The sequence below is a fragment of the Myotis yumanensis genome, unplaced genomic scaffold (assembly GCF_028538775.1).
Source record: "Myotis yumanensis isolate MYYU_CA2020_CCGP unplaced genomic scaffold, mMyoYum1.0.hap1 SCAF_14, whole genome shotgun sequence".
Taxonomy (NCBI): domain Eukaryota; kingdom Metazoa; phylum Chordata; class Mammalia; order Chiroptera; family Vespertilionidae; genus Myotis; species Myotis yumanensis.
The window spans coordinates 56359380-56386742 of record NW_027223765.1 but is presented as its reverse complement, the minus strand read 5'-3'; the positions used below and the strand labels follow the sequence as shown (position 1 = coordinate 56386742).

Below are 27363 nucleotides of genomic sequence, written 5' to 3'. Positions count from 1 at the left end.
ACACAGAAATTTGAATTCCGTATAATTTTAATGTCATAAAATGTTTTTCCTGTTATTATTTTCCCAGCTAGTTAAGTAAGTAGAAACCATTCTTATCTCATGAGCTGAACAGAAACAGGCTCTAAGTTGGATTCGCTCCGTGGACCCGTGACCTTGAGCTTGCAGTTGGTCATGTTTTTTGAAAGCGTCTGTGTCACTGCTAATCTCAGCCTCATCTCCAGGTGTGTCAGATAAGAAATTGTGTGAAAGTGTTCTGCTTTCTGCTGGCTGGCTTTAGGTCTGTGTGCATGCTGACTCAAACCATGTTTTATGTCAACTTGTTGATGTTTCTTACAATATGATAAACATGTTTTTGAACACCAGCTATCTTGAAAAATGTGCTAAAACCTAGGGATTCCAGCCCCTAAAATATAAGCACCTGCCATGAACTTGAGATGTGCATAGCTCGAAAGTTGTAAATATGCTTATTTAAAACATAATTGGTAAATAACAGATGGTACTTATTTAATAGGAATGTGAAGACACTGTTAAGAATAAAGTAATCTTGAATCAATAGAATGGAAGGTGTGTCAAATCTATGCATGTCCTCAGTGAGCATAGCAGCCTGGCCTGCCAACCAGCAGCAGGCTCCAGGCTCAGCCTCCCTGTGGGCTGGGTCTGGGCTGGTGTTGTCCAGGAGGTGCTGACCATAAGGTGGCTCCAAGCCTTGTGCAGCGAGGGGCAGAGATGAGAGCCAGGCAGGGCGGGAGCGGCCTGCCTCTGCCCGGCCTGGGAGCTTGCAGACCCACTCATTTGAGCTTATTGAAGGGAAATCAATGTGACCATGTGTGGCCCACTGCGGGCCTGGCTTTCGCAGTCACCTGCGCTCTGTGACAGCCTTGAGCGGTCTTTCGTGTAACCCAAGCCCAGCACTACCACGCCGTGTCGCGTCGTGCAGTGCCTGGCAGTTGTCACGTCTGCTAGGAAGGCAGTGTGGATGCAGCCCAGCCCGGGAGCTGCCCAGAGAGTAAAAGATGCCGGGATGGGATGGACGTGTCAGTTACGGACATCAGCAGCTGGTCTGGACCTGGGGTCAGGGTGGATTCCTGAAGGAGAGCATTTGTCCTTTATTCATACCCTTCCTCTGTGTGTCTGCTCCTCTCGTTCCCTTATACACACACACACACACACACACACACACACACACGTCCACATGCCTCCTTAGTCTAAATACAAAGGACCTGCCCTAGCTGGATTGGCTCAGTGGGTAGAGTGTCAGCCTCTGGACTGAAGGGTCGAGGATTCAATTCCAGTCAAGGGCACATGCTTCAGTTGCAGGTTCGATCCTTGGCCCTGGTCGGGTGAGTGCAGGAGGCAACCAGTCGAATTCTCTCTCACATCAATGTTTCTCTCTCTGTGTTTCTCCCCCTCCCTTCCACTCTCTCTAAAAATCAATAGAAAAAATATCCCTGTGAAGATTAACAATAAATAAATAAATAAGTAAATACATACATACAAAGGACCTAATTTCATCTTCAAACAGGACCTCTTTTTAAAAATATATATTTTTATTGATTTCAGGGAGGAAGAAAGAGGGAGAGAGAGAGAGAAACATCAATGATGAAAGAGAATCATTGATCAGCTGCCTCCTGCATGCCCCACACTGGGGATTGAGACTGCAACCCCGGCATGTGCCCTGCCCAGGAATCGAACTGTGACCTCCTGGTTCATAGGTTGATGCTCATCCACTGAGCCACACTGGCCAGGCACATCTTTTTTTATATGCATCGGTTTCGGGTGTAGAACGGTGTAATTCAGCCTCTGTATACACTGCTAGGTTACCACCCTCAAAGTCTAGTTACCATCCAGACCGTGTGATTGACCCTCTTGGCAGTAGTTGGACTGTCTTAAGGGACCTTTCTCCAGCTGTTGCTGAGATCCTGTTATGAAAATAAGACAAGCACATCCTCACTCCTTAGTTGTTTTGAAACAAATCTCTGACGTTCAGGCTGTGAGTCTGAGATGAAAGACATTGATCTGGTTTGATGCACAGCAGGTGACAGTGCTCAGGCAGGGAAACCGTGGACACACTGGTCTCTGCTGCGGCTTCCAGTGGAGGCCCCGTCGGTCCTGCCGGGTGTTCCACTGACCAACAGTGCATATGACAATAGCATTTTGGACTTTTTACAAGGACACCAGACATTTGTATAACAATGCTCGGATATACTAGTAGTCGTGTACACTAAGGATTTATTTCTCTTCTTTTTTGTGACAATTTAAAATTTAGTTTACATTGATTAGTCCTTCATGGAAATCAGGAAAGCATCACCCTTTCGTGGTTGATTTTTGCAGCACTTTTTAGGTTCGAGTAAATTATGTTTTAAAATGCTCGCTGAGCACAGACAGTGGGGTTCAGTGGTTGAGCGTTGAACTATGAACCAGGAAGGTCAGTGTTCAATTCCAGGTCAGGGCACATGCCCAGGTTGTAGGCTTGATCCCAAATGTGGGGCGTGGAGGGGGCAGCTGATTGATGGTTCTCTCTCATCATTGATGTCTCTATCTCTCTCTCCCTGTCCCTCTGAAATCATTAAAAACAACAACAACAACAACTCTAGCTGAGACGAAGTAGATTGGGGGTGGTAGTGCGTTGCTCCCCCTGGGCCCCACACCGTGATCAGGCTGGGGACTGTGTGCAGGAACTCATAGCAGTGCATGTCCAGGCGAGTAATTCTTTGCACTGGTGTTGCCTCTCCATCCCTAGTATGTATTTGAAGCTATTTTACCTGTTTGCACTCTTTTGAGGAGAAATTTGGAAGCTAATTTACACATCTCCATCTTATACCTTCTCTCTCCAGTAGTTTTACTAAAATTCCTCTTGTTTTTCTACAAGTTCCTCAGCCTTTCCTACCCTGGTCTCTCTCTCTGATTATCTTGTTCAGTGTGACTCTGTGTGAGCGGGAATTTGTGGTGTGATTATGGAAGTTCAGGCACCCCATGTTGGGTCTGACTTTTCCCCCTTCAAACCAGGATTCCATAGCTACTTTGAAATGTATGGTCATTGCAGAGAGCGGCCCAGTCGGCATGTAGGTCTGAGGCCTGCACTGTGCCTCCTTTGCTGAAGTACATGTATGAGAACATGCTCATATAAGAAGAGCTTTTTTCTGTATGTGTGACTTTTTAAAAAAAGACACTATCATCCCTTTTGCTGAAATGAGGAGTTGAGGACTTGATTATTAGATTCTCTGAAACTTATTTAAATACTAGTGACCCAGTGCACAAATTCGTGCATGGGTGGGGTCCTTCAGCCTGGCAGGTGGTCGGGGCCAATCGGGGGGACGGGGGGTAGGGGTCAGCCCGCTGGGGGTGGCGAAGAGGGTCCGCAGGAGGTTGGCTGTGGGAGTGCACTGACTACCTGGGGGCAGCTTCTGCATTGAGTGTCTGCCCCCTGGTGGTCAGTGCGCATCATAGCAACTGGTCAACCAGTTGTTTGCTAGCTTAGGCTTTTATATAGAGAGATTGAGTACCTGTTTTCTAAATGTTTAGTGAAACGTGGCAAATTGCTTTAATGGAGATTTGTAACTGTGTGGAGTTGTCCTGACTCCACTCCATTTCAGTGTGAAACGGAGTGACCGTTCTGCTGTCCACACACAGCCTCTCACTGTCATCCAGGCCCTGGCTGCTTCCCCACTGGCAGCTGGTCAGGCTATTACTTCAGGAGCTCTGATGGCCACACTTAAAATATGTCCCAGTTCCCTTCCCAGGTCAAAGCCTGCCGTAGAGTGTCACAGGGAGCCGCTCAGGTGGTGCCTGGAAGGGGACTGTTTCCCTTACATGATGTACATGGAAGCCTCGCTCTGCCTGCTTTACACCTACACATGTGCTGAGTGTCTCCACGGAGACAAGGGGGCCAGAGTCCAGGGGTGGGGCATCTCCTGGGAGACGGCAGGCGGGGCTCAGGCCCAGACCCTGCAGGCAGCCCCTTCCCTGCAGCTCCACGAGGCGGCCTCTGCCCACTGCCCCTCTCCAGGCACCATAGCCGAGCTGCCTGAGGGCTGACTGTGGTGAGCCTGGGGGTGGGGTCTCCCACAGGAGGCTGTGGTAGGGAGGGGGCCCCATCTCTCCTCAGGTCCTTGCTTTGTGCTGCTTATCATCGGTGCCTGTATGCCACAGCCCCTGTGCCTCTGAGACACAAAGGCACCACTTAACCTCACAGAGTGCCCTCAGAGCCTATTACTATGCTCCAGGTAGGAGCTTAATTTAGTCAGGCTGCCCTTCTAGGAGAAGCACTACTTTTGCTGATTCACCAATTTCGTGTGCCTGCTCATGAACCATGATCCTGACACTCATTTTCCCCTCCCGAGTTCGATGCACAGGAACCTCCCCTCACGCCACCTCACCTTCCTCCCCTCACCACGTCGCTATAGCTCCTTAAAGCAGAAATCATTATTTTCTTACTAGAGGCCCGGTGCATGAATTCGTGCACTGGTGGGGTCCCTCAGCCTGGCCTGCGGGATCGGGCCGAAACTGGCTCTCTGACATCCCCCAAGGGGTCCCAGATTGCGAGAGGTTGCAGTCCAGGCCAAGGGACCCCACCAGTGCACAATCGGGGCCGGGGAAGGACGCAGGAGGTTGGCCAGGGGAGGGACCGCGAGAGGGCTCCAGGGCGTGTCTGGCCCATCTCACTCAGTCCCGATCAGCCAGATCCCAGCAGCAAGCTAACCTACCAGTTGGAATGTCTGCCCCCTGGTGGTCAATGCACGTCATAGCAAGCGGTTGAGCGGCCTTAGCATATCATTAGCATATTACGCTTTGATTGATTGAATGGACAACTGGACACTTAGCATATTAGGCTTTTACTATTCTATATAACAAAAGCCTAACATGCTAAGTGTCTGGTCATCCGGTCAGCTGTTCAACCAATCAAATGATATGCTAAGGCCGCTCAACCGCTTGCTATGACGTGCATTGACCACCAGGGGGCAGACATTCCGACTGGTAGGTTAGCTTGCTGCTGGGATCTGGCTGATCGGGACTGAGTGAGATGGGCCAGACATGCCCTGGAGCCCTCCCTCGATCCCTCCCGCGTCTCTCCCCGGCTCCAGTTGTGCACTGATGGGGTCCTTTGGTCTGGCCTGCACCCTCTCGCAATCCGGGACCCCTCGGAGGATGTTGGAGAGCTGGTTTCGGCCCAATCCCGCAGGCCAGGCTGAGGGACCCCACAGGTGCACGAATTTGTGCACTGGGCCTCTAGTATAGGATATAAGTCCGTTGTGCGCAATGTAGACTCTAGTTTCAGACCTTTTGTACGATGACCAGGTACACTGTGTGTGCGTCTTCCTCGAGGCGCACATGACAGTCTTACTGGGAAGTCACCGGGAAATCTCGTTCCTCCTTTAGTGAACATGCTCCACCCCTTCCACATGCACGCTCCTGGTTCTCGGCTAATGGGCTGAAGTAAAACATCGCTTCTCACGTGATTTTCTTGCTCAGAGTCGGCCAACGTCAGTCGTCTGGCCTTGACCCTGTGCTGGGTGTGGCTGCTGAGACTCGGAGTAAATTCTTCGACAGCAAGTGTCCCCGGGAGGATTTACCAGTGACACACTTTTTTCTTTTGTATTTGAACTTTTTAAAAAGATGGGTCTTAACGTACAGGGAATACAGTCAATAATGTTGTACTCACTTTGCACAGTGATGGGTGGTGACTGTAAGTGTATAAAGACAGCACTGCTATGCTGTGTGCCTGAAACTAATATAATGTTGTATGGCAACTGTCCTTTACCTAAAACAGGACAGAACTGAAACATACACTCTGCACTTCAGAGGACTCTCCTGTTTTCCGTTTGCTTTACCCCCGATTCGTATCACCGCTGTAGTCGCAGCCTTTAAATAACACCCTCCTCTGACATAAGCCAGAGACAGTCATTTGTGGGAGACACACCAGCTTTGTTCAGAGGTGCAGGATGTGCCCTTCAAGTCGACTTAGAGGTCAAATATGGAAAGTCCTCCCCTTACACAGTCCACCGAGGCTCCCTTAGTAGAGCTCCCCTGTTAGTCTTCCTTCCCAAGTGACGTCACCCACTGTGCGCACCACCTAACTCTTCCTGGTTTTGGACTCGGATGAGGTGAATGTGCTCCTTTCACCTTGAGTCCCCGAGCTGCCCCCGCGGAATTGGAGGGGGGGGGTGCCTCGTCTCCGACGTTTCTGCCTTTGCCAGGTGCCTCCCAGCTGCTCCCCGCCGCCTCCCTCACATTCTCATGGCCGTGTTCCGCGTGCCGTGTTGATTTTTGGTGGGGAGAAAATGTCTGCTTAGGTGGGTGCTGTGCCTAAAGAACTCTGTGAAACTGACTAAACCTAAGAGAATGTCAACACATTCAGGAATGTTTTTCAACTTAGATGGGTGGAAAGTTTTGTTTGCTGTTCCATTTGCCTGGAATTGGGAAAGACGGTAACTTGTTCTCCCCTCACCCCCCACCCCCCCATATGTTTTTATTGATTTCAGAGAGGAAGGGGGAGAGAGAGAGAAAAAGAGAGAGAAACATCAATGATGAGAGAATCATTGATTGGCTGCCTCCTGCATGGCCCCTACTGGGGATCGAACCCGCAACCCGGGCATGTGCCCTGGACCAGAATCGAACCTTCAGGCCTACGCTCTACCCACCGAGCCAGACCAGCCAGGGCGGGAGCTCATCCTTAAGTGCCCCTCGGAGTCCAGGCGCAGCTGCTCTGACCTGTGGTAATGGAGTCCTGTCTCTTCCACTTTTCCTTGCAGGCCCTTCAGGTGGCAAGACAGCTCCTTCTTCAGCAGCAGCAGCAGCAGCAGGTCAGCGGGATCAAGTCGCCCAAGAGGAATGACAAGCAGCCAGCCCTGCAGGTAACCTTCTTTTTTAAAGCACCTGGGTGTGTGCCCTGAGTGGGAATCAAACCCGCAGCCTGTCAGTGCACCGGGCAGCGTGCCAGCCAACTGAGCCACACGGCCGAGGGCCAGGTAGCAATTCTTTTAAGAGTAAACGAAGTTACCCACGTGGACAGCACTGGCCAGGGGCTGTGTGAGGGTGGCAGTCACGTTCCAGCCCTCCGTGGAGGTGCCACTAGCTTCCCAGCGGAGTGTGACGTCGTAGGGAAAGGTCTGCTGAACCCGAACGTGTTGTCGTTGGGTGAGACCTGCTGGTGTCAGGACAGTCGGCCGATGCGCGGGGGCAGGTGCGGTGCTTGGGCCGCTCGCTATGAGAGAGGGTCACGGTGCTCACATGCATTGCCACCTTCTCTGTCGACAGGTCTAAGCGGTCCCTCATGATGGGGTGCACACATACCTCCTTCAGTGCGGGGGGCGGGAAGGGGGCCGGGGACAGTGGGCAGTGTCTGGAGACGTGTTTAGTTTTCACACTTGGGGAGCGGTGGTGCGGCTGACACGCTGGGAAGTGGGAAGTAGAGGCAGGGATGCAGCTGGACACCCCGAGTTGCAGAAAAGTCCCCGCCGCACACCACTGTCAGCCCCCGATGCCACCAGCCTCAGGAGCTGTTCCCGGGACTGAAGAGGCTGTGCTATTTTTAACGCACCTGGTCATGGTTGTCATTTACACTCTTTTCCTGCGTGGATGTTTTCCACATACTTCTGAATTATTCATAAAAAGTGATGAGCAGTTTTTATATAAAGATACCAAGAAATATTGTGTTAGTGACTTCTCCTTTCAGGCACAATGTGGGAAGGAGTGAGTGTATACAAGTTTAATTTCGATTTTCTATCGGAGTAGAACACTTTAATAGAAACTTCAAAGAGCCTTGACTCGGGGTTGACACTCCCATCCGGAGAGGGTGGTGCAGGCCGAGCGGCCGCTCCTGCCAGAGTGGAGGGTGGCGTCCCGGCAGGGGGCTGAGTGGGTCTCCCACACGGACACTCGGGACAGAATCTCTAACTCCTGCTGAGGCAGAACTCGGTCCTAAATCATTGGATCACGAGGTCAACCCAGATTCTGGATTGTGTTGACTCTTCTCAGATCAGAGCAAACCACTGCCCAGCACACCTTCCCTGGCAGCGGCCACACGACCTCGGGCAGCCATCCTCCTGCGCCCCCGGGGACAGCATGGCCGCCGAGGGAGGCTGGGCGCCCGCCGTGGTGGCACTTGGCCGGACGGTGGGTGCACGTTGTTTCCAGCGCTTCCCAAAGCGCCTCCTGGGCAGAGCCTCGCGAGCCCCCTGCTGCTCGGTGTTCACGAACGAAACGGCCGTTTTACTGAGGGCAGAGCCGGCCGTCCAGCTGCCCACAGGGCTGTCGTGCAGAGGCCTCCGGACAGCTCCGGGGGACGGGCTGGGACGGCGCTGACCTTTCAGCTGGGAGCCTGTTTCTCAAGAGTCAGATAAGCTGAAAGGATCACTCTGAACCGTTTCCGTCGTCAGCTGGGACTGGTGTTCTAGGGGTCAGCAGCGGAGGCCGCGCTGTGGACTCCCGAGCAGAGCCCATTGCTGGGACGCAGTGCGGCACTGGGACCTGTCCTGCCGACAGGGATGCCATTAAAATGCTAATGCATTCACGTGCACGGGAGCGAGCCAGCCTGCCACTCGGCGATCCTGGTGACTGTCCGCTCTCGCACAGCCTGACACCCGGGGATTCGTCAGCCCCAGTGTCTGGGGAAGGTCTCTGTTATTGGGGGTGGACGCTGACAGAGAGTGGAGCTGAGCTTAGAGACGTAAGGAAAGCGCGCGCACGTCCGGGCTGCCTGGGCGCTGCCTGCCGTGTGGAATACCATGTGTCACTCTTTACACTGGACTTATTTTCCCTCATACTTGCTTTTTTTTAAAAAAACCTACATATGGCATTTTTAGGTAACTTCTTTTCCAAGATGCATGAAGTTCCTTTAGGGCTAAGTATATGAAGTCGGGTTTCAGGGGGTTCCTTTGGGGCTCTGCTCTTCTTGCCTGTTGTGGTGTTTCAGCTGCAGAACAGTATGATAGAGCTTCATTTTTCTTGGCAAGGACAGCGTCAGGGCCACCTAACGCATTGGCTGAGGGGCCGTCTTGATGCTGCCTTTGCTAATGAAGATGTTCACGTCGCTCCCTACCCTCAGTGGGAGGCTGGACAAGCAGAGAATTTAGATCAGCTTTAGGAATTGATTGGGGGAAAGAGTTGGTTGTGTCTGTGTGTGTGTGCGCGTGTGTGCGTGTGCGTGCGCACGCAGCATGGAGGATGGCTCCTCAGCTGCCCGGTGTGGTCATGCAGATTCACTGAGCTTTATCAGGTTAGCAGGCTTCCACAGCCAGGCAGAAATGACTAGCCGAGGTCCCATGTAGGTTATGCCGTTCTGAAAATACGTATGTGGACTCTGGGACTCGCAGAAGGGGTCACTGTGCTTGTGAACATGCCTGGCACGCCTCGCCGGCGGCTCAGCCCGGGCCCTGGACTGGATGGGACCCTTCGGTGCGTCTCAGCGCTGTTCCTTACTGACCCCTCCCTTCGTTGCTAGAGACCTATTTTCACAGATGTCCGGCCTTCTGCATGGAGGAGGCTGCACAGGGAGGAAGAATTTGATCTGCTGATAGCTGGAGGAGAAAGAAAGCAACCCAAATCCCCAAATACACTGTGACTCATATTTTAAGCATATCTCACACTTCCCTGCTTCAGGCTTGGCAGCGCTCCCCGCTTCACAGGCTGGTGATGCAAACAAAAGAACATGGAAAGTTAGAGGAGCTCTCTGTGGTTACTCGATAGAGAGCACAAAATGTAGTCAAACATCCCCAATTTCAACTAATTTCAGGGAGATCAGCGTAAAGAGAGAATCATGTTCTTTGCTACGCATATTGAACAAAATCTGAGCTACCACAGTCTTGGGTGACATTGTGGTTTATACAGAGGACTGGTTGAGTATAGATACTGCTTCCCAAGTTCTTTAAAAATACTTACTAGCCTAAATAGCCTCTTATTTTAGTCTTTATTTGCTTTGCCAATTTTTCATGAATGATACAAATGAAAACTGGCCTCATCTAAAATTCAGAATCAGAATGATCTGCATTAATTACATGCAACTTGGTGGACATTTCTCGAACAGCTGCAGTGTGGGGGACATCTTAGTGACGCCCACGGATACGAGACTGTGGGAGACACAGAGCCTGCCTTCAGAATGCTTCTGAGTTGTAAAAAATTAACAAGTTTTTGCTGCAAAAAAGAAAATTATATGTAAGTAAAAGTAGTAGGCTTACTTTTATAAATATTTATATACTTCTGAAGATTGCTTAAACAAGTGAAATAAATGCTTAATAGTGCAGGTGTGCTCATAAGCTGGAAAATGTGGAACTTTACTGGCTGAAGATTAATTTGTGAGTAGATGAGCAATTTTATTGATCACATTTTGGAACTTTGACCACCGTTTCTGGGTAGTAATTCATTTTGGTTCTATAAGCATCTAGTTGTTGGCATGAGTACGTAAACTGGAAGGAAGTCAAATGACACATTTTCTCCTAAGAAAGTAAAGTACATGTGGATTCTGGCAGCATGGAGGTTAGGAAAGAAAGTCACCCTGTGTGATGCTTGCAGTGGGAAGCTGGCCACAGCTTCAGGCCAACACGAAAGCATTGGAATTTGAACCCATCACCTGGTAGATTTCCTCTGGCCTGTCCCTCCCTTCCAAGGTCAGGCCAGGCACAGCCCCCCCTCAGGGGGTGGCCCCCGGGGCCAGGGCCCGGGAGCGCCACTGGCAGGTGAGCCCCTGGCCCGCTGGCGGCTCGGGATGAGGAGGACGCCCGCTCTACCTGAGGGGGCTCTCAGACCAGGTCCGCAGGTGTTCCTCGGCATGTGTTTGCCGTTACATAAAACATGCTTTAGGCGGCATTTTCCCTTTGCATGAATGCCATATAGAACCTTATCACCTCTTTCATTCCCATGGGAATAAATTGGTAAGCGGAAAGCTTTTGAGAAAACCACAATTTTATGCTGTAGGTAGTAAAATGGGATAGTTTTGAAATACTGACCCTTAAAAAATATCCCTATGCAGTGAATTAATTAAGTGGATAATTCAGGACAAGGAGCCAGATTCTTTTTAAAATGTGTAGAATTAACATTGTCTACAGGTGGCATCCCTGCCATTAAATTGGTATGAAGTGTTGAAATTTCAGTAGCTTTATCACTTGACCTTGGAGAATCCCAAAACCTAAAAAAATGAGTCTTGATAAGAGACAATACAGTAGAAATGATATTTCAGAAACGTCATTAAATCTTTCAGATCACACACTCGATAAAACCGTGACGGCACAGCGGCCCCTCCTCCAGACCAGCCCTCACACAGAACCGTGTGTCTAGTGATGAGGGTTTCAAGACCCCAGGAAGCCCATCTTGTTGCCCGGGTTTAATATCTTCGCTTTAAGAATTTATTTTTTTTCTAAAATAATGTTTTGTCCTTGCTGCCCTCCAAAATTCTGAGTTTAGTTGTAATATTGTGAGCTCACTCACTCTTCCATTTCAGCAGCACAGGGTGACTGTGTCCTGGGCTGCCCAGTCTGCTGGCTGGGTGTACTTACTGATAATTCTCATTCTCAGAAGTAGCTCAGTTTGGACATTTAATTATATGGTCACCTTAGTTATATGTATCTAAGCCTTAAAATGCAAGTGTGATGCTAATATTTTATATGTAAGCATGTATTTGTCACCATATACACAGATAATTAATGGTTAGTAAATGTGTAATGTGGACAAGCCCCGGCTACCCTATGGTACAGGAATGATTATTAAATTACTAGAGGCCCCGTGCACAAAATTCATTCACGGGTAGGGTCCCTAGGCCTGGCCGGTGATCAGGGCCAATCTGTGGGGTGACTGGCGGGGCGATCGGGGGGCCCCTGCTGGCACCCGCCTTGGAGGTGACTGGTGGGGCAATTGCGGGGGCAGCGCCGGCCCACTCACTGGTCGGCCCTGCCCCCAACGCCGGTCGCCTCCTTCTGTGGGGTGACCAGCGGGGCAGTCGGGGGCGGGGGGCCCTGCTGGCACCCACCTTGGCTGGCCTGGGGCCTGCAGGCTGTGAGCAGCTCCTGCATTGAGCGTCTGCCCCCTGGTGGTCAGTGCGCGTTATAGCGACCGGTCATTCCACCGGTCGTTCCGTGTTCGGTTGATTTGCATATTAGGCTTTTATTACATAGGATTCTCTGGGTGAGGAAAGTGAAACTTAGAAACTTAGAGAGGTTAAGTGACCTGCTCCAGAGCATGCAGACAGTGGCAGCACCAAGATGGAGCGGGCTGTATAGGACCACAGAGAAGCTAATTCCACAGGCCAGCTCATCACGGCTTCTCCTTCCATGTGGACTGCTCAGCAGCTGCTGAGTGCCATGTTTTCCATAGATAAATCATTATATTTTCCATATCATAGGCAAGAATAAAACCAAGCCACCCAAAACCAGTTCCACTGTCAATGTCTGGATTTCAGTGCAGGGGCCCAAGACCTGCATAGTTATCTGATTGTCACCTTGCCTGTGTGTGTCACAGCCGTGAGCAGCAGCAAAGAAAGGCAGTTTCTTATTCTCCTGGGTGAAGTGCTCTTACGTACTTCCATGTGTTGGAACATGGAAAAGTATGTTATAACCATTGTTGGGGCTGGGAGGTGGGGAAAAACATCGTTGACTGGTCAAAAATGTGTAAATTGCTGACAAAATGACACATGTAATTAAGAGTGCTCCTACTATTTTACCTTGTGGTTTACACCTTCAGTGTTGAAAAAGAGAGTGACTCCCACCTCGCTAATTACCATTATCACTGGAATGCCCGGGCTGGAGTCATTAGCTCCATGTGCATTTAATTAGAGGAAGGCTGGAATTGGATTTAACTTATTACTTTTTCATGGATCACTTTCTTGTCATCACTTCAAATTGGATTGCAGCCCCAGGTAACTAATTATGAGAGCCAGAGGATCAAGAGTGAAAAAAAAGGTAATTAGGAATAACACTGTTGGACCCTTGCTGGTCGTCCACTTGTGCCTCGGGCAGGGGGTGGGGGCTGTGTTTTGTAGTCTCACAGATTAGGGAGTGAGAGGGATGTATGGTTGCTGGGCATCATGGGAGTCTATCACCACCCATAGTGGTTTCTATGATATACAACTGATTTGAAGATGTCAAATCAACGTGGTTCCACAATCAGCGCCTTAATACCTAGATTACACTTGTAAAGCAACAGATTGGCTGGAGGTATGAGGCATCCAACAACTGTAACCCGGGGGCCCCCCACACACATTACAACAAAGCTGTCAGACGCCCCTGAGCCAAAGTGCAAGGTATTTTAAGGAAGGGAGTTAGGATTTAATGAACGTATTAATGTTCCAGAAACATCATTCACCTCTGACAGGAAGACATAGCAGGCGGGACAGCAAGAGGGTTAGGGCTCGTGCGTCGGGGAGTTTTGTCCGTTTTCAGCAGACGCAGGTGCTGGCGCTCCTCCGGTGCCGTGCCGCCCGGGGCGCGGATGGGCCGGTTCTGTTCCCTCCTGCCCCCGTCGAAAAAGACTGTAAAACAAATTATATTGTTTCCATGTGCAGAGCAGAATTCAGAACTGCAAACAATCAGTTTTATTGACAATGTCTGAAAAAAGTGTTGATGACAGTTTGAGGATGTGAAAGTTGGATTTTTAAAGTTGCCAGTACTAAGTGTGGCAAAAAAAGAAAAGAAAAAGAAAAAGGAAGAAAGGAAAGAAGAAAAGAAAAGGTTGAAATTAACCTCATTACTCAGAAAAAGTCGTGAGTTAGCTTTCTGAGAAGGGGTCTCTGATGGACGATGATGGCATGAGGAGAAGTCTGGAGACTCAGCCTGTGGGTTACCTTGACGAGAGAAGAAGCGTCCAGAGAAGTGAATCACCAACTGAGAGGGCTTGAGTTTCCTTAAGTTGTTTAAAATGGGTCTTAATGTTCTGTTAATGTAAGCAAATAGACGTGAGTCAGTCTTGGGTGGCTTTCAAACAGGGCAGGGAGGCTCGAGGCTGCTTGCTCTTCGGCAAGGAGCATGGGTGCGACCGCGCCCCCCCCGGATTGGCTTTTTTTCCTGTGTGAACCTTCTAGGCAAAATCTCAAGAAACAAAATAGTAATATCAAGTCTAAGGCAAAAAGTTAAAGCTTTTTTGAACATCTTCAGTTGGTTTGGAGTTTTTGTACACAACATTGTCTGTGGTTGAGAGAGGGCACGGCAAGGTCAAGTGATGTAGTGGTTTCCATCTTCCACGAGCTCAGTGTGTGATAAAAGCAGAGCCTTGATTTTGTAAGTCTGCAGGAATTTCGATGAAGTGCAGAGGTCACGTTCCCTGTCAATTTGAGTAGCCAGCATTTTTAAACTACTGTTTTTTCTTCCTTTTTGTGTGTCTTTTCTTCCCTGCCCCCGCCTCACCATGAACCGTGTCCCTTTCCTGACACATGCACAGTGAGTCCTCCAATCTGAAACTCATTAGCACACAGCACTGGGCCCTGGCCAGTGGTTAGAAAATTTCCTGAAGCTGGAATAACAGCATTTGGTGCGAGCACCACGGAGCAGAAGTGACAACGGGGTAGTCTCGCTTCCCTGGCCGCCGGCCCTGCCAGGAAGCCAGCGGCCCTTGCTTCCAGCACAGGGAGGCGGGGCTGGCGAATGGAGAAGCTCGCTCCTTAGAGAAATGAGCTTCGGACATCTCAGGGCGATACCCTTTTCCCCAGCACTTATTATTTTAATTGGGCTGTAGGTATTTATCAACATTGGCTGCAGGAACATGAAAGCAAGCTGTTAGAGAAAAAGTATGAAAACCATTTCTGTGAGATAATATTTTTCACTTTCGTAACTATAGGGAATTCATTCATTCATTCATTCATTCATTCAAACTTTATTCATTGAACCTCCCTATATCCAGGCAATGTGACCAAGATGGAACTCTTGCCCTCACATTAGAAAAGTACACAATTCACTGTGGGTCAGGATAATTTAAGCCAGGTTTTCAAACAGGAAACTGAGTCCCCAAAATATGACAGCAATAGTATTATATTAAATAGCAGGCGCTGAAAGTGTGCTGTGTGCTCACCACATGGGGCAGTGATGGCGAACCTATGACACGCGTGTCGGAGGTGACACGCGAACTCATTTTTTTTGGTTGATTTTTCTTTGTTAAATGGCATTTAAATATATAAAATAAATATCAAAAATATAAGTCTTTGTTTTACTATGGTTGCAAATATAAAAAAATTTCTGTATGTGACACGGCACCAGAGTTAAGTTAGGGTTTTTCAAAATGCTGACACGCCGAGCTCAAAGGGTTCGCCATCACTGATGGGGTAAGGTCTGTTAGCATTCCCATATTGCAGAGGAGGGCAGTCAGGCATCGGAGAAGTTGCCTTGCCCAGGGCCAGACAGCTGGTGAGTGGCAGAGCGGGGCCCGGCCCCAGCGTCGGGCTTGAGGATCTGCTCTTCTCCATGGCATCCGGCCGCCTCCCAGAGCTGCTCCAGGCCCGGCAGCGGGCGGCGGGAGGAACAGCAGCAGAGCTGCCAGGCCCTGATGCTCATCGCCAACCACTGGACAGCACTGTCTCCTAATGTGGACATATGTTTATGGGCATATTTGAAAAATAGTGCTTGTAATTGAAATATGCACTTTCTGAAGGGAAATGACGCTTGGGAAAGAGAAGAAAGAGGAGTATTACTCAAAGCCTGCAGACAACTGCAAGTAATTGTCCAAGGGCAGCCGTTGAAATGGAGAAGCAGCTTGGAAAATGTACGGTTTGGGAAATTTGTGTCCTGATGTAATTACGGTAGTTGTGAGTTGATGTCATGCTTAGTAACTGTTTTTGTATTGCCCGGGCCTTTGTTACTGAGCTGTGATATCATGAGCAAACTATTATAAACATAGCATGGGCATAGCATGCTTGTGTAACAAAAGATTGGGAACTTTTATTAAGTTTGTTTTCCTTGTCATATTGTAAAAATTTATTATGTGTACTGTGTATATTAGAAACAGATTTGGGTAATTCTGTCTAAATGAAGTCATCCCGGCTATTTCCAGACTGTCTGTTTTTGGTTGTGAATAATTTTCATACATCAGATGGTTGTCATATTTAGTCGCTCTCAGAATTTTAAAGAGAACATACCCCATTTTGAACTTATGGTGGACTGCAGCCTTGCTGTTGAGATTGTTTGAGTTTCAAATTATTGCCCAGTAAACTGCAGTGATCACTCCTCGTGGCTGAAGGGCCCAGCCTGCTGCCGCTGGTCAGAAAGAACTTCCCTTCCTCCAAGTACAGATGTTTAACTACTTCAGCGGGAGGGCGTAGAGCTGCCAGGACACGCCTGGGCAAAGGGGCCGGGCCTCGTCCTGTCGCTTCCATCCCGTGAGGACCCGTGGTGAGCGCTCACGGGCTGTGGGTGTGGAACGGCGCTCAGAGCCTCGTGTGACTCAGTCCTCCTCGCTGTGCCTCCGGCCCCTCGGGCCCACGGGCTTCTGACCCAGACGTCCTGCCGCTGCTGCCTCTCTGTTCCTTTCCACCAGCCGCTCTCCTTCCACCTCCCCCAAAGCTGCCTTTCCTCCTCCTCCTTTTCTTGAATATTTTTTGTCACTAAATTCAGTCTCATCCTCACCTCAAGCTGTCTGACCTCCCAGGAGCTGGTTCGGCCTGTGGCTCACTCACCATTTTGGAAATTGCCTTCTTTCCCCTTCCTCCCCGCAGGCCGCCGGCCCCACAGCGCAATCGCTCTGCCCCCCAGGCTCTTCTGGACACAGACCCCTTCCCAGCCCAGAGTCCAGCTCCTTTGGTCTTGCCTGCTGGCACCTCTGTCCTCTTCCTTCTCTACCGAGGACTCCCCGCTGTCTATGCCCTCCTAACCGCCTGGCCATGTCTTTCTTAGCTGAGCATCACCACAACTCCCCTTCTCTCTACTCCAGCTGATCTCGTTCACCACCAGGCCCTACAGGTCAGAGTCTCACCCCCCCCCACGTTACTGGTCCTCAGATCTGCCATTTCTCCTTCCGCTGAGGTTTTCTATCCATTCCTTTCTGGGACCCCAGACCTCAGCTGGCACGTGCTGGGTCTTGGCAAAGAATGACAACCTGCCCCTCCCCTCAGCATTTCTCCTAGTCTTGCCCTAGAGGCCATGTCACTCTGCTGTTCAGGGTCCACTCCTACCTGCAGTCCAGCCCCCACAATTCAGGCTTCAAATAATGCTTGTTCTGTCACCTGCCACTTAGACACCAGGCCCCGGCGACCAAGTTGTTTGACTTTAATTCCAAGAGGATCATCTCTCTGTCTCTTTCTTCAGAAGGAAGCCAGAAGCCACGGCAGGGCTGTTTCCCTGCCTGTCGTTCTCTGCCCCGTTCCCCTGCTCCTCTTCGCTGCCGTCTGTGCGTGGCCTGGAGGGTTCCCCTGAGCTCCGTGGCCGCGGGGCCGCAGGCCAGGTGCTCCCTGTTGGATCGGTGTGAGGAGGCTGCTCTCAGAGCTGTGGATGAGTTCCGTCTGCTTCGTTCTTTATTCAGCAGCAGAAAGGGATTGTTCCTTATTTTAGGAGCAGAATCAAGAGCCACCCACACAGGCTTCAGGGGAACTGGTTGGCGGCCGCTCTGTCCAGGGGCCAGGTGAGGGGCTCTGAGCAGAATGGCCCGCTCCAGCTCCGGACTGAGTGGCCAGGTCTGCCCGGGCACTGGGTTTGGCAGTGGTGTTGTGGGGCCTTCTGTTTGCCAAGCTTGACAGGTTTATCTGACATAGTCTACGCCAGTGATGGTGAACCTATGACACGCGTGTCAGAGGTGACACGAGAACTCATTTTTTTGGTTGATTTTTCTTTGTTAAATGGCATTTAAATATATAAGATAAATGTCAAAAATATAAGTCTTTGTTTTACTATGGTTGCAAATATCAAAAAATTTCTATATGTGACATGGCACCAGAGTTAAGTTAGGGTTTTTCAAAATGCTGACACGCCGAGCTCAAAAGGTTCGCCATCACTGGTCTACGCTGATCACATACCAGAGTAGAGAAGTCCTTGGGATTATTTTTTCTGGGAAGCCTAATGGATTCTATTAGTAACTATTGAAATAGCATCTAAAATTCAACGTATACTTTGTGCTGTTCCCTATCTCCTTATTCAAGACCAGTCAAACCGTATTCTTACCACATATCTCTTCATGGTCAACCATGAGGAGTGATTTGTCCTTAAAGGTACAGGATCTGGTATACTGGGTCCCCATACGAACTCAGCAGCGTGGTGGGAGTTTCAGAGATGTGTATCAGGCTGTGTGAGATGAGGCACATGGTTAACAGCGTGGCCTCTGGTGTTAGGCTCCAGGTTCAAGTCCCAGCACTATCTCACTGCTGTGTGACCTAGGAAAAGTAGCTGAAGCTCCCTGCATTTTCATTTCTCACCCAGAGAACGTGGCTGATTACCTCAACCCCTGAAGGTGATTGTGAGGATTAAGTGATTAATGTGTGAAAAGTGCATGCACAGTGCCTGGGACATAGTAAATTCTCAGAAAAGGTAGTTCTTCTAATAATTATATAAATTCCTTTTAAAAGGAAAAGGACTACCTGCTGAATGCCAAATTACATTGTAATTCATTTGCTATCATCACTATTCACTTGTATGTGTAAGCAGCATAACAGGACTACCTTTTGCTTGTAGTGTCCTTGTGGTTGAACACACTGGATGGGAAGACATCAGGCTCCTCATCTGTAAAAGGGGTGACCCCAGTGCTCCCCAAGCTGTGGTGAAGACCAGCTGATGTAACTAGAAACCAGCAGCCTGGAGTGGTAACTAGATACCAGCAGCCTGGCACACAGCAAGCGCTTAATAAATGCCCGCTGCTGTCATCACCCTCCCTGCTACTCCTGCGAGCAGCATGGTCTTCATGGAGCATTCTTTTTCTAAATGTGTCCATTTGGGCATAAATAAAGCTCATCCTGTTCTAAAATTCCATCCTGGGTTCTCTTTTGTCCTGGTCTTCCCAGAATTTTACATGAATTAAAGGTAGGTTGTTTTAACAGCCAGGGGACTATTCCCGCATCTGGAATCTTGAAGCTTTGGCATTCTACGCCGCTGGCACGAAGTAGGCAATCTGTAGATGTGTCTTTCAAAAATGGGTTAGTGAATGAGTGAGTGGCAAGGGAGTGAGTCGTCAAATAGCTGACCCAACCAGAAAGGGAAAGTGATGCTGCTTAGTGGGAGAGGCGGCAGGCGTCTCAGGTTCATAGCTCTCCAGGAACATTTCAAGGGCGTAAACCCAGCATTAAAAGGACCCAGGTCTGTCCGGCCTGAGTCTTGCCAAGCACGGAGTGAAAATCGGAAACCCCGAAGTGCGGTCTGACTGCCTCATGGTTGCTGTTCGCCTTGTACGTTTGCTAATCTGTTTAAGGTATAATGTTAATGGCATAGAACTTTAATTCATAAGAATAGAAAATTAAAGGAGACTAAAGGCAAAATATAGAATTGTATTTGGTGTCAAGATTAAAGTTCAGTGAAGCATACTGAAGATGGAGTAGACCATTAAATAAACTTGGACGGAAGATGGAAAAGGTACCTAAATCTCTCATTTTGAAATGAATTGGTTTGCTCGATTATTTGTAACAGTATCTCAGGAAAATCCAAGACAAATTAAAGCAAAACAGAATTTAATTGAGCTATTATTTTGCAGACTTTGGCTTAGTTTCAGACAGCCAAATCAAATTGTGCTTTGCTCAAATAACTAATGTGAAATGCAGCCTACCAACAGATGTTTAAAAAGAGTCTAATTGGGAAATCTACATCCTGGATTTAGTCTGTCTCATTGGTAAAAATAGCTACAAATTTATATTTTCGAGAACGACACCCAATGACAAGCATTTCCAGAAAAGATAAAGTTTACTTCAAGGATGCCTAGTGCTTGGGCGGAATTATCTCGAGTAGTCAAAGGTGGCACTCTGGAAATTAAATTCCTTGGAAATTCTCCAGCTCCGTGCCATACTGAACGGAGAGAGAAATCTCCTTTATCACATTACGTCACCAGAGTCCTGTTACGGTCCCTGGATCGTGTCAGGGGCCCGCGCGCTGCAATTTATAATGAGCCCTTGCAAGTCGTGCGAGGCACACACTGATTGATGACATTTAAAGGTGCTGTCAAGGTGGCTAGGTAATGAAGTCGACCTTCCTCCCTCATTTTCTCAGTTTCAAGTTTGTATATATAAAGGAACTATTTCACCTGCCACATTTGCTTGGAACTTTTCATTAAATCTACAAAAGGAATTTGGCTTAATAGTTAACTCTTTTCTTCCTTTAGACCAGGGGTCAGCAAACTTCTGTAAAGGGCCAGAGGGTGAGTATTCTTGGCTCCGCGGGCCAGTCTGTCGCGGCAGCAATGCAGAAACAGCAGCACATGTGTGAACGAATGAGCAGCAGTTTCAATCAGAATCCACTGGTGGATATTGAAATTTGAATTTCATGCCATTTCATTTATCATGAAATATCCTTGTTTTGATTTCTCCCCAAACTATCTATATATATAAAGAGCCAGGGCCATTACATCCGAAACAACCGAACAGACAACTGAACAGACGCCCGAACAGGCTGTGTGGGGCGACCAGGCCGGCAGGGGGGTTAGTGAGGGATGACCAAACGACTGAGCAGCAGACTGTGTGGGGTGACCAGGCCGGCAGGGGGGTTAGTGAGGGACGACCAAACGACTGAGCACCAGGCTGCGTGGGGTGACCAGGCTGGCAGAGGGGGACAGTTGAGGGTGACCAGGCCAGCAGGTGGGGCAGTTGGGGGTGACTAGGCTGGCAGTGGGGGGCAGTGAGGGGTTACCAGGCTGGCTGGGGGGGGGGGCAGTTAGGGGCGGTCAGGTCGGCAGGCAGAGGAGGTTAGGGATGATCATGCTGGCAGGGGGGCCAGTTAGGGTAATCAGGCAGGCAGGCAGGTGAGCAGTTAGGAGCCAGTGGTCCTGGATTGTGAGAGGGATGTCCGACTGCTGGTTTAGGCCCGATCCTGGGGATCGACTGTCGGACATCCCCCAAGGGGTCCCAGATTGGAGAGGGTGCAGGCTGGGCTGAGGGGACCCCCCCCCCCCCATGCACAAATTTCATGCACCGGGCCTCTAGTCTATAATAATAAAAGCATAGTATGTAAATTGACCGAATGGTCGAATAGCAGAACAACTGTGTGGACAACCATGCAATGACACCCACTGGTGCCAGGCCAGCCCAGGCGGGTGCGATGCGATTGGTCGGGGGCCCCACCATCACCCCATGGTCGCCCTGCAGAGGGAGGCCCAGGCCCCCGGCCAGCGGGGCAATCAATTTGGGGGCTCCACGATCGCCCCAAAGAGGGAGGCCCAGGCCACCAACTGGTGGGTGGGCAGGGCTTCCTTCTGCAGGGTGCAATCTATTGCCCCAAAGAGCGAGGCCCAGGCTACCTGGCCAGTAGTGCTGTAGTGGTTGGGCGGGGCCTCCCTCTGTGGGGGCAGTCCATCACAGAGCCCCGGCCGAGTGGGCAGGGCCTATATCTTTGGGGCGATCAATGGTGGAGCCCCACAATCCAGTGTTTCTCAGCTCCCGCAGAGGGAGGCCCAGGCTGATGCCCTTCCCTCCCACGAGTGCATGAATTTCATGCACCGGGCCTCTAGTTTAAAAATATTAAAAAAATTCTCAGCTGAAGGGCCATACAAACACAGGTGGGCCAGATTCGGACTATAGTTTGCTGACCTCTGCTTTCCCAGGCCGGAGTAGGTCTAGAGACTGTTCATTGAATAATGTTGCCTGGATGAGGGGACTAGCTGTCGTTGGCCAGGCCTCAAACTGGCCAGGGACCGAGCAGTGCCAGCTTGGGACCAGAAGCACCTGCATGGAATTTGCACAGAGGTGCCACCCAACACCCAGCTTTCTTTCCTTCCACCTTTTCGGTCTGAAATCTTTCTACACCTTGTTGTAGGTGTAATGATGAAAGTAGTAATTGTTTGAGATTCAGAAAAATGGACTGAGCTGCCAGGGCCTTAGCTAGCCTGGATCTCATACTGTGTGAAATTGAAAAAGGCACCTTTTCAAGACATCTGATTCTAATCTGTGAGAGTATTTTCATAATGCACCTGACTTTATTACATTAAAACACTTCACTGCCATCTGCCAGAAAAGTCTCCTGCAGATGTAAGGGTGGCACCGAGTCAGCAGAGAGCCGGACGGGCCGAGGTGTCCACAGTGGCGGGCCCTCCCTGCGTCCCCCCGTGAGCCCCGGTGGTTTCTTTCCTTGCTTACATCTCAAATCCAAACTTGTCTGATTTTGGCACAGGGACTTGCGTCTGGAAGCCTCAGTTTCTTATTTACAAAAGATTGTGCAGTGTTTCTCAGCCCTGGAGGCACATCAGAATGAATATGATTTTTATCATCATCAAGATCTAGGTCTCAGAGCTTTTTAAATCATCACTAGGTTCCTGACCTCTGTCTACTGAGTGAGAATCTGGGGCTCCGGCCAGGCGTGGGCACTGGAGAAGCCGCCAGCCGGCTCTGCACCCTCCGTGGCCCACACCCCTGGTCACGGTGACGGCCGAATTTCTTTCCCACTTGAAGCCCGCGTCTCTTCCGTTCTGTTTCCCTCATTTTTTCGTGCCCAGCCTCCTCCTACAGGGGTAGACTGAACTCTCTGACTTCCTCTCATCAATGTGAGCGACAGATGTGAGGGAATCCCTGGTCAGGAGGCTTGGCTTTGGCTTTGGCTTTGGCAAGTTGCCCAGGAAGTAGCGCGGGGCAGAAGGCTGGGTGTCAGGGTTGGATAGGCCAGCCTCCTGTTAACGTCGAGTCCTCCTGAGCAGCCGGGAGTGAGGACAAAGAAGAGTCACACTGAAGGTCTGTCCGGGGTTTCAAGCACGGCCGCATCTCCTTTTCTCCATATAGTTGTGCATTTCTGCTTTGGACGAGACCTACTGATAGACCACATTTTATAACATGTGCCCATTTTTACGGTATTTCCGGGCCAACCCCAATGGGAAATACTGTAAGTCTCACGAGATCATTAACTTGATTTCCTACCAGATTCACCCAGATACATTTCAGGTGTTGAAACTGGCCACATCGCAGGCACGCCTCGTCTCCAGGAGTTCAGGGCACACCTCATGCAGGAACTTGAATGTTATTGGAAATGTAGGGTCTGTATTTATCCAGAGCCTTTTTTCCTTTGGTGTTTTTGAAACAAACACTTGCTCTGCTCATTTTGCAAAATACAGCAAGAAAGAACTACCGATGTGGAACCAGAAAGACAGACCGTGGTCTGACCTCCTTGCCTGCATGCCTTCTCCGCATCTTACTTGGCTTTTTCTATTATATGGAACCCTCTGCACTCTGCTGCTCTGTGGGAATTTGGGACTCTTAACTGATGAAGGCAAACAGTCTTGGAGCAGCCTGGCCCATGAGGTCCCCCGGGCGTTTGGGGCATTTTTTTTTAACGTAACACCAGTTGCATGAGGCCCGAACACCCATCATCTAACAGCAAGTAGCCAATCTGACTTGTTTTTTAGTGCAGGTCACCAATTGGAGTTCTACAAAAAAGAGATTATATTTTTTTGACTTATGAGCAGCAGGCCAGACATTTTAAAGGAAATTTAGAGAACGATAATTTTTTAAATGTACACAGATGAATTTGAAAATAAATATTTCACTGCCGGCAGCCCCGCCGCCGGGGTCTCGGGCCGCTGCAATCTGTTGCGCCGCCGCCCGTGGAAGCGGGCAGATCCGGGTCTCGTGGCTAATAGTGACGTGGGCAGTCGCACCAAAACAGAGGAGGGGAGGAAGCCCGAGGCCAGGAGCCGCCGCCGCCACGTTCCGGAAGCCCCAGGCGGTCTTTCTGCCGAGCCGAGCTCCCGGCCCCCATCCTCCCCGCCCCGTCAGTTGTTTTCTGGGCGGATTTAAACAGTCAAGTTAAATCAAGCTGGGTAATCATGGCAGAAGGAGGATTCGATCCCTGTGAATGTGTTTGCTCTCATGAGCATGCGATGAGAAGGCTGATCAATCTGTTGAGGCAGTCCCAGTCCTACTGCACAGACACAGAATGTCTCCAAGAATTACCAGGACCCTCTGGTGATAATGGCATCAGTATTACCATGATCTTAATGGCCTGGATGGTAATTGCATTGATCTTGTTTCTACTGAGACCTCCTAATCTTCGAGGATCCAATCTAACTGGGAAGCCAACCAGTCCTCATAATGGACAAGATCCACCAGCCCCTCCTGTGGACTAACTTTGCAATATGGGAAGTGAAAATAGTTAACACCTTGCACGACCAAATGAACGAAGATGACCAGAGTACTCTTAACCCCATTAGAACTGTTCTTCCTTTTGCATCTGCAATGTGGGATGGTATTGTTTTCATGAGCTTCTAGACATTTCATTTGCAAGCTTATTTTTGCCTCCTGTGTTATCACCATTCCTATTCACGGTGTATTTGAGTAAATGATTATATTTTTTAAAAATTACATGGGCTTTTTGGTTACCCTAAACTCAAACATTCCATTCATTTTGTTTGTAACTGTGATCACAATTTTGGTGATGATTTCTGGCCTGATTGAAGGAAATTTAAGATCTCTGCATTTAAATATTTTAAACAGTTTTGATAGATTTTAAGGTTGCTTTTTTCATAGGCTATTTATAAAGTTATTTGGGGTTGTCTGAGGTTTTATGAAAGAAAATTAAAACCACACTATATTTCTACTTACCTTAGTAGTTTATTTGTGTGTGGGTAGCAGTTCTTGGGACTGTGGCAGCCTTTGGAATATTTTACAAGTTAGGGCTGAAATCTGCATCATCCATTACAACTGGCTTATGTGACTAGAAAAGGAAGAGAGAATAAATTATATATAACTGTTTACTAAGGTTTTCATTCCCATAAAAATGTCTAATATTACGAAAACTTTAAATAAACGTGATTTAAATATGGTGGATGATTTTCAGTCCATTATATGACATATGAAGCCACTGTATATTAACTAGCCTTACAAGGTTCATGAAAGGAGGAAAATAGTTAATTCTTTTTGCCTTTGCCAGGTATAATCTATTCAGTAATAATTTAATCTGTAATTTATTTCTTAAATGAGTGCCTCTCAGAAAGCTTCCTTTTTGTTCAGACACTTCCCTGTTAAATGAAACTCTTAAAGCTAACTGTATGGGGAGCCTGTTTGCTTACTGACATTTGAATACTATTTGCTTATTTACTCTATTTTCCTTTGAAGAAAAATAAATTTTGAGTATTTTGTGGTCCTTCTGACTTTTAAAAATATTTATTAAATTCTTGGTTTACTCCAAGGGAAAAGGAGAAAAATGAGGAACAATCAAGGATTTTTTCTTACCCTGTATCTCATTCTTATTTGGTAATGGAATGGATTGGGGTGGGGAAATATAGGCAAAATTTTGAACTGTATGAAAAGTAAAAGGTTGCATTGTTTTGGTTAGTTTGAAAGAAAATGAATACAACTGGCATTTTAAAAAGGCATCACCTATGTGGTTATGGAATTTTTTTCTAGCAAGTGATTACAGAGGATTTATGGGGGCTAGAAGAAATTTTGCTATCAATGTAAGGAGTTCCCCCCCTAGACTTGTCTAGCTTTTCACTGTATTGATCTGAGAAATTGTATGAATTGAATAAACTTCTCAAAATCAAAAAAAAAAAAAAAAAAAAAATATTTCACTGCCTACACAGCTCTATTTAGAATCCTGGCTTTGCAGAGTGCTCCAGGAGCCGTACCACTCTGCACGGCCCGGGGTCAGTTTATGCACAATATATTAATGCCTAATTGATGATAACGTAACTGCAGAGCAAGGCATAATGAATGGGCTTGCAGAAACCCTGATGGAGATCAAGATTTTGACTAACAGAAGTCTGGGCAGACCTGGCTTATAAAAGGGTCCTGAGACCAGCTGAGCCTTCATGTGTCTGCTCAGCCGAGGGTGAGGCCGCTGGAGCTGCTCCCAGGAGCTCGGTCCGGGTCTGCTCCCGCCTCGGTGCTCCTCGTCACCCGTGGAGCCAGCACTTGCCCGCAGGCTCCGGTCGCCCCAGACCTGCTGGCTGTGGAGCTCCTGGGCCTCTTGCTGTCTGCTGTCCGGGAGGGTTAGTTTCCATCAGCGCCAGGAGGTCTCTATGACTTTAGGACCTTCTTCTCGAATGAGAAGCACTGATTGGGAGCAACCTGAGGACAGAGGTTGGCAAACATTGGTGGCGGCAGGGGTGGTGGGGGGGCCAATCCCGCAGCCTGTTTTTGTTGGAACTACAAGCCGTATACATTTTTAAATGGTTAAAAAAATCAGAAGAAGAATATTTCATGAAGAATGAAGATTTCAGTGTTCACTCACGGGTTTTGCTGACCGGCTACTCCCAGTAGATTTCAGTAGTTGTTAGCGTGTAAAAGCCTAAAGTACTTCCTTAGCCTTTTACAGAAAACATGAGCTGATTCCTGACTTAACAGTTCGAGTTGATCCTTAGGACATCTTGTGAGGAGAAGTTTGGACATCCAACAACTCCCTTGTTTTATAGAGAAAAATATATGAAAAACAAAACAAATTTTCTACTTAATGTTGGAAAAAAGGCAGGACCTCGAGGGAAACTGACAGCATTCTCAAGAGAAGATTATTGACCTTTATTATTATGGTCATCCACAGGACTTGTCTCTTAGGATCCAGGAATCATTTGATATTAAAATTTTGTGGAAATGATATAGCAATTCTATCGGACAGCAAGGCTGCTAGGAAGAAAATGTGAGAATGGACGAGAGGACTGAGTGGCCCACTTCCTCATCCACTGCTGTGCCCACTCCTGCTAACATTCCTCGTGTCCCTCGGTGCCCTGGCCCTGCTGCAGACCGAGCGGGGGAGTGCGCTTCTCCGAGCCCTTGTCTGTGCCAGAGCCGCACAGAGGGAGTTACAATGAGAGTAATACACGCACTAGCAGGTGTGAAGGTCGGACTATGGAAGTATAACAGGACAGAGCACTTGAAATATGACAGGTGCACCTGAGAACTGGAGCTTTAAATTGTGTTTACTTTAAATTAATTTAAATTTAAATGGCCAGTGGCTGCCTGCTAGTTTGGACAGTGCAAGTGGAAAATATTTCTATTATCATAGAAAGTAGTATTGGACTGTGCTATTCTAGAATGTTCTTTTGCTTTTAAAACATTCTGGTAAGCAGATCCCCCTGATGAAAGATGAGAAGAGCCTCTCCCTGACATGCGCCTCTCCGGCTCCCGCCGCCCACTGCGCCTTCTCCAGGCTGCTTTGCTGTGATGGTCAGGGCAGGACAGGCCCCGTGACCCCTGGGACGTCCACTGCCTCGCTCGGGCTTACATTTTCCCTCCAAATAAGAGAAAACCTCCAAAGACCTGAACCTTCATTGATGGAAACCAAGCCAAACTCCCTCCCCACGGTGAACCACAAGACCCTTTGAAAACATGATTATTTTTATTTCTAAACTTAAATT

At 48.7% G+C, this 27363-nt stretch overlaps 2 protein-coding genes across 5 annotated transcripts in view; both read left to right on the top strand.

Annotated features, from left to right (window-relative positions):
- Positions 1-27363, top strand: part of FOXP1 (forkhead box P1) — a 482289-nt gene that overhangs the window by 332277 nt on the left and 122649 nt on the right. For all 4 annotated transcript variants that reach the window (XM_070391016.1, XM_070391017.1, XM_070391014.1 and 1 more), the window contains one exon: positions 6750-6851. In XM_070391016.1, the coding sequence (XP_070247117.1) occupies positions 6750-6851 (102 nt within the window). The remainder of the gene's footprint in view (positions 1-6749; positions 6852-27363) is intronic.
- LOC138992301 (small integral membrane protein 14) lies at positions 23649-25827 on the top strand. Its single transcript, XM_070391013.1, has one exon. The coding sequence runs from the start codon at positions 23839-23841 to the stop codon at positions 24136-24138; it is 300 nt and encodes a 99-aa protein (XP_070247114.1). The 5' UTR covers positions 23649-23838; the 3' UTR covers positions 24139-25827.

Excerpts from the sequence above, each read along its gene's own strand:
- LOC138992301 (XM_070391013.1), top strand. The coding sequence starts at position 23,839 with ATGGCAGAAGGAGGATTCGATCCCTGTGAATGTGTTTGCTCTCATGAG.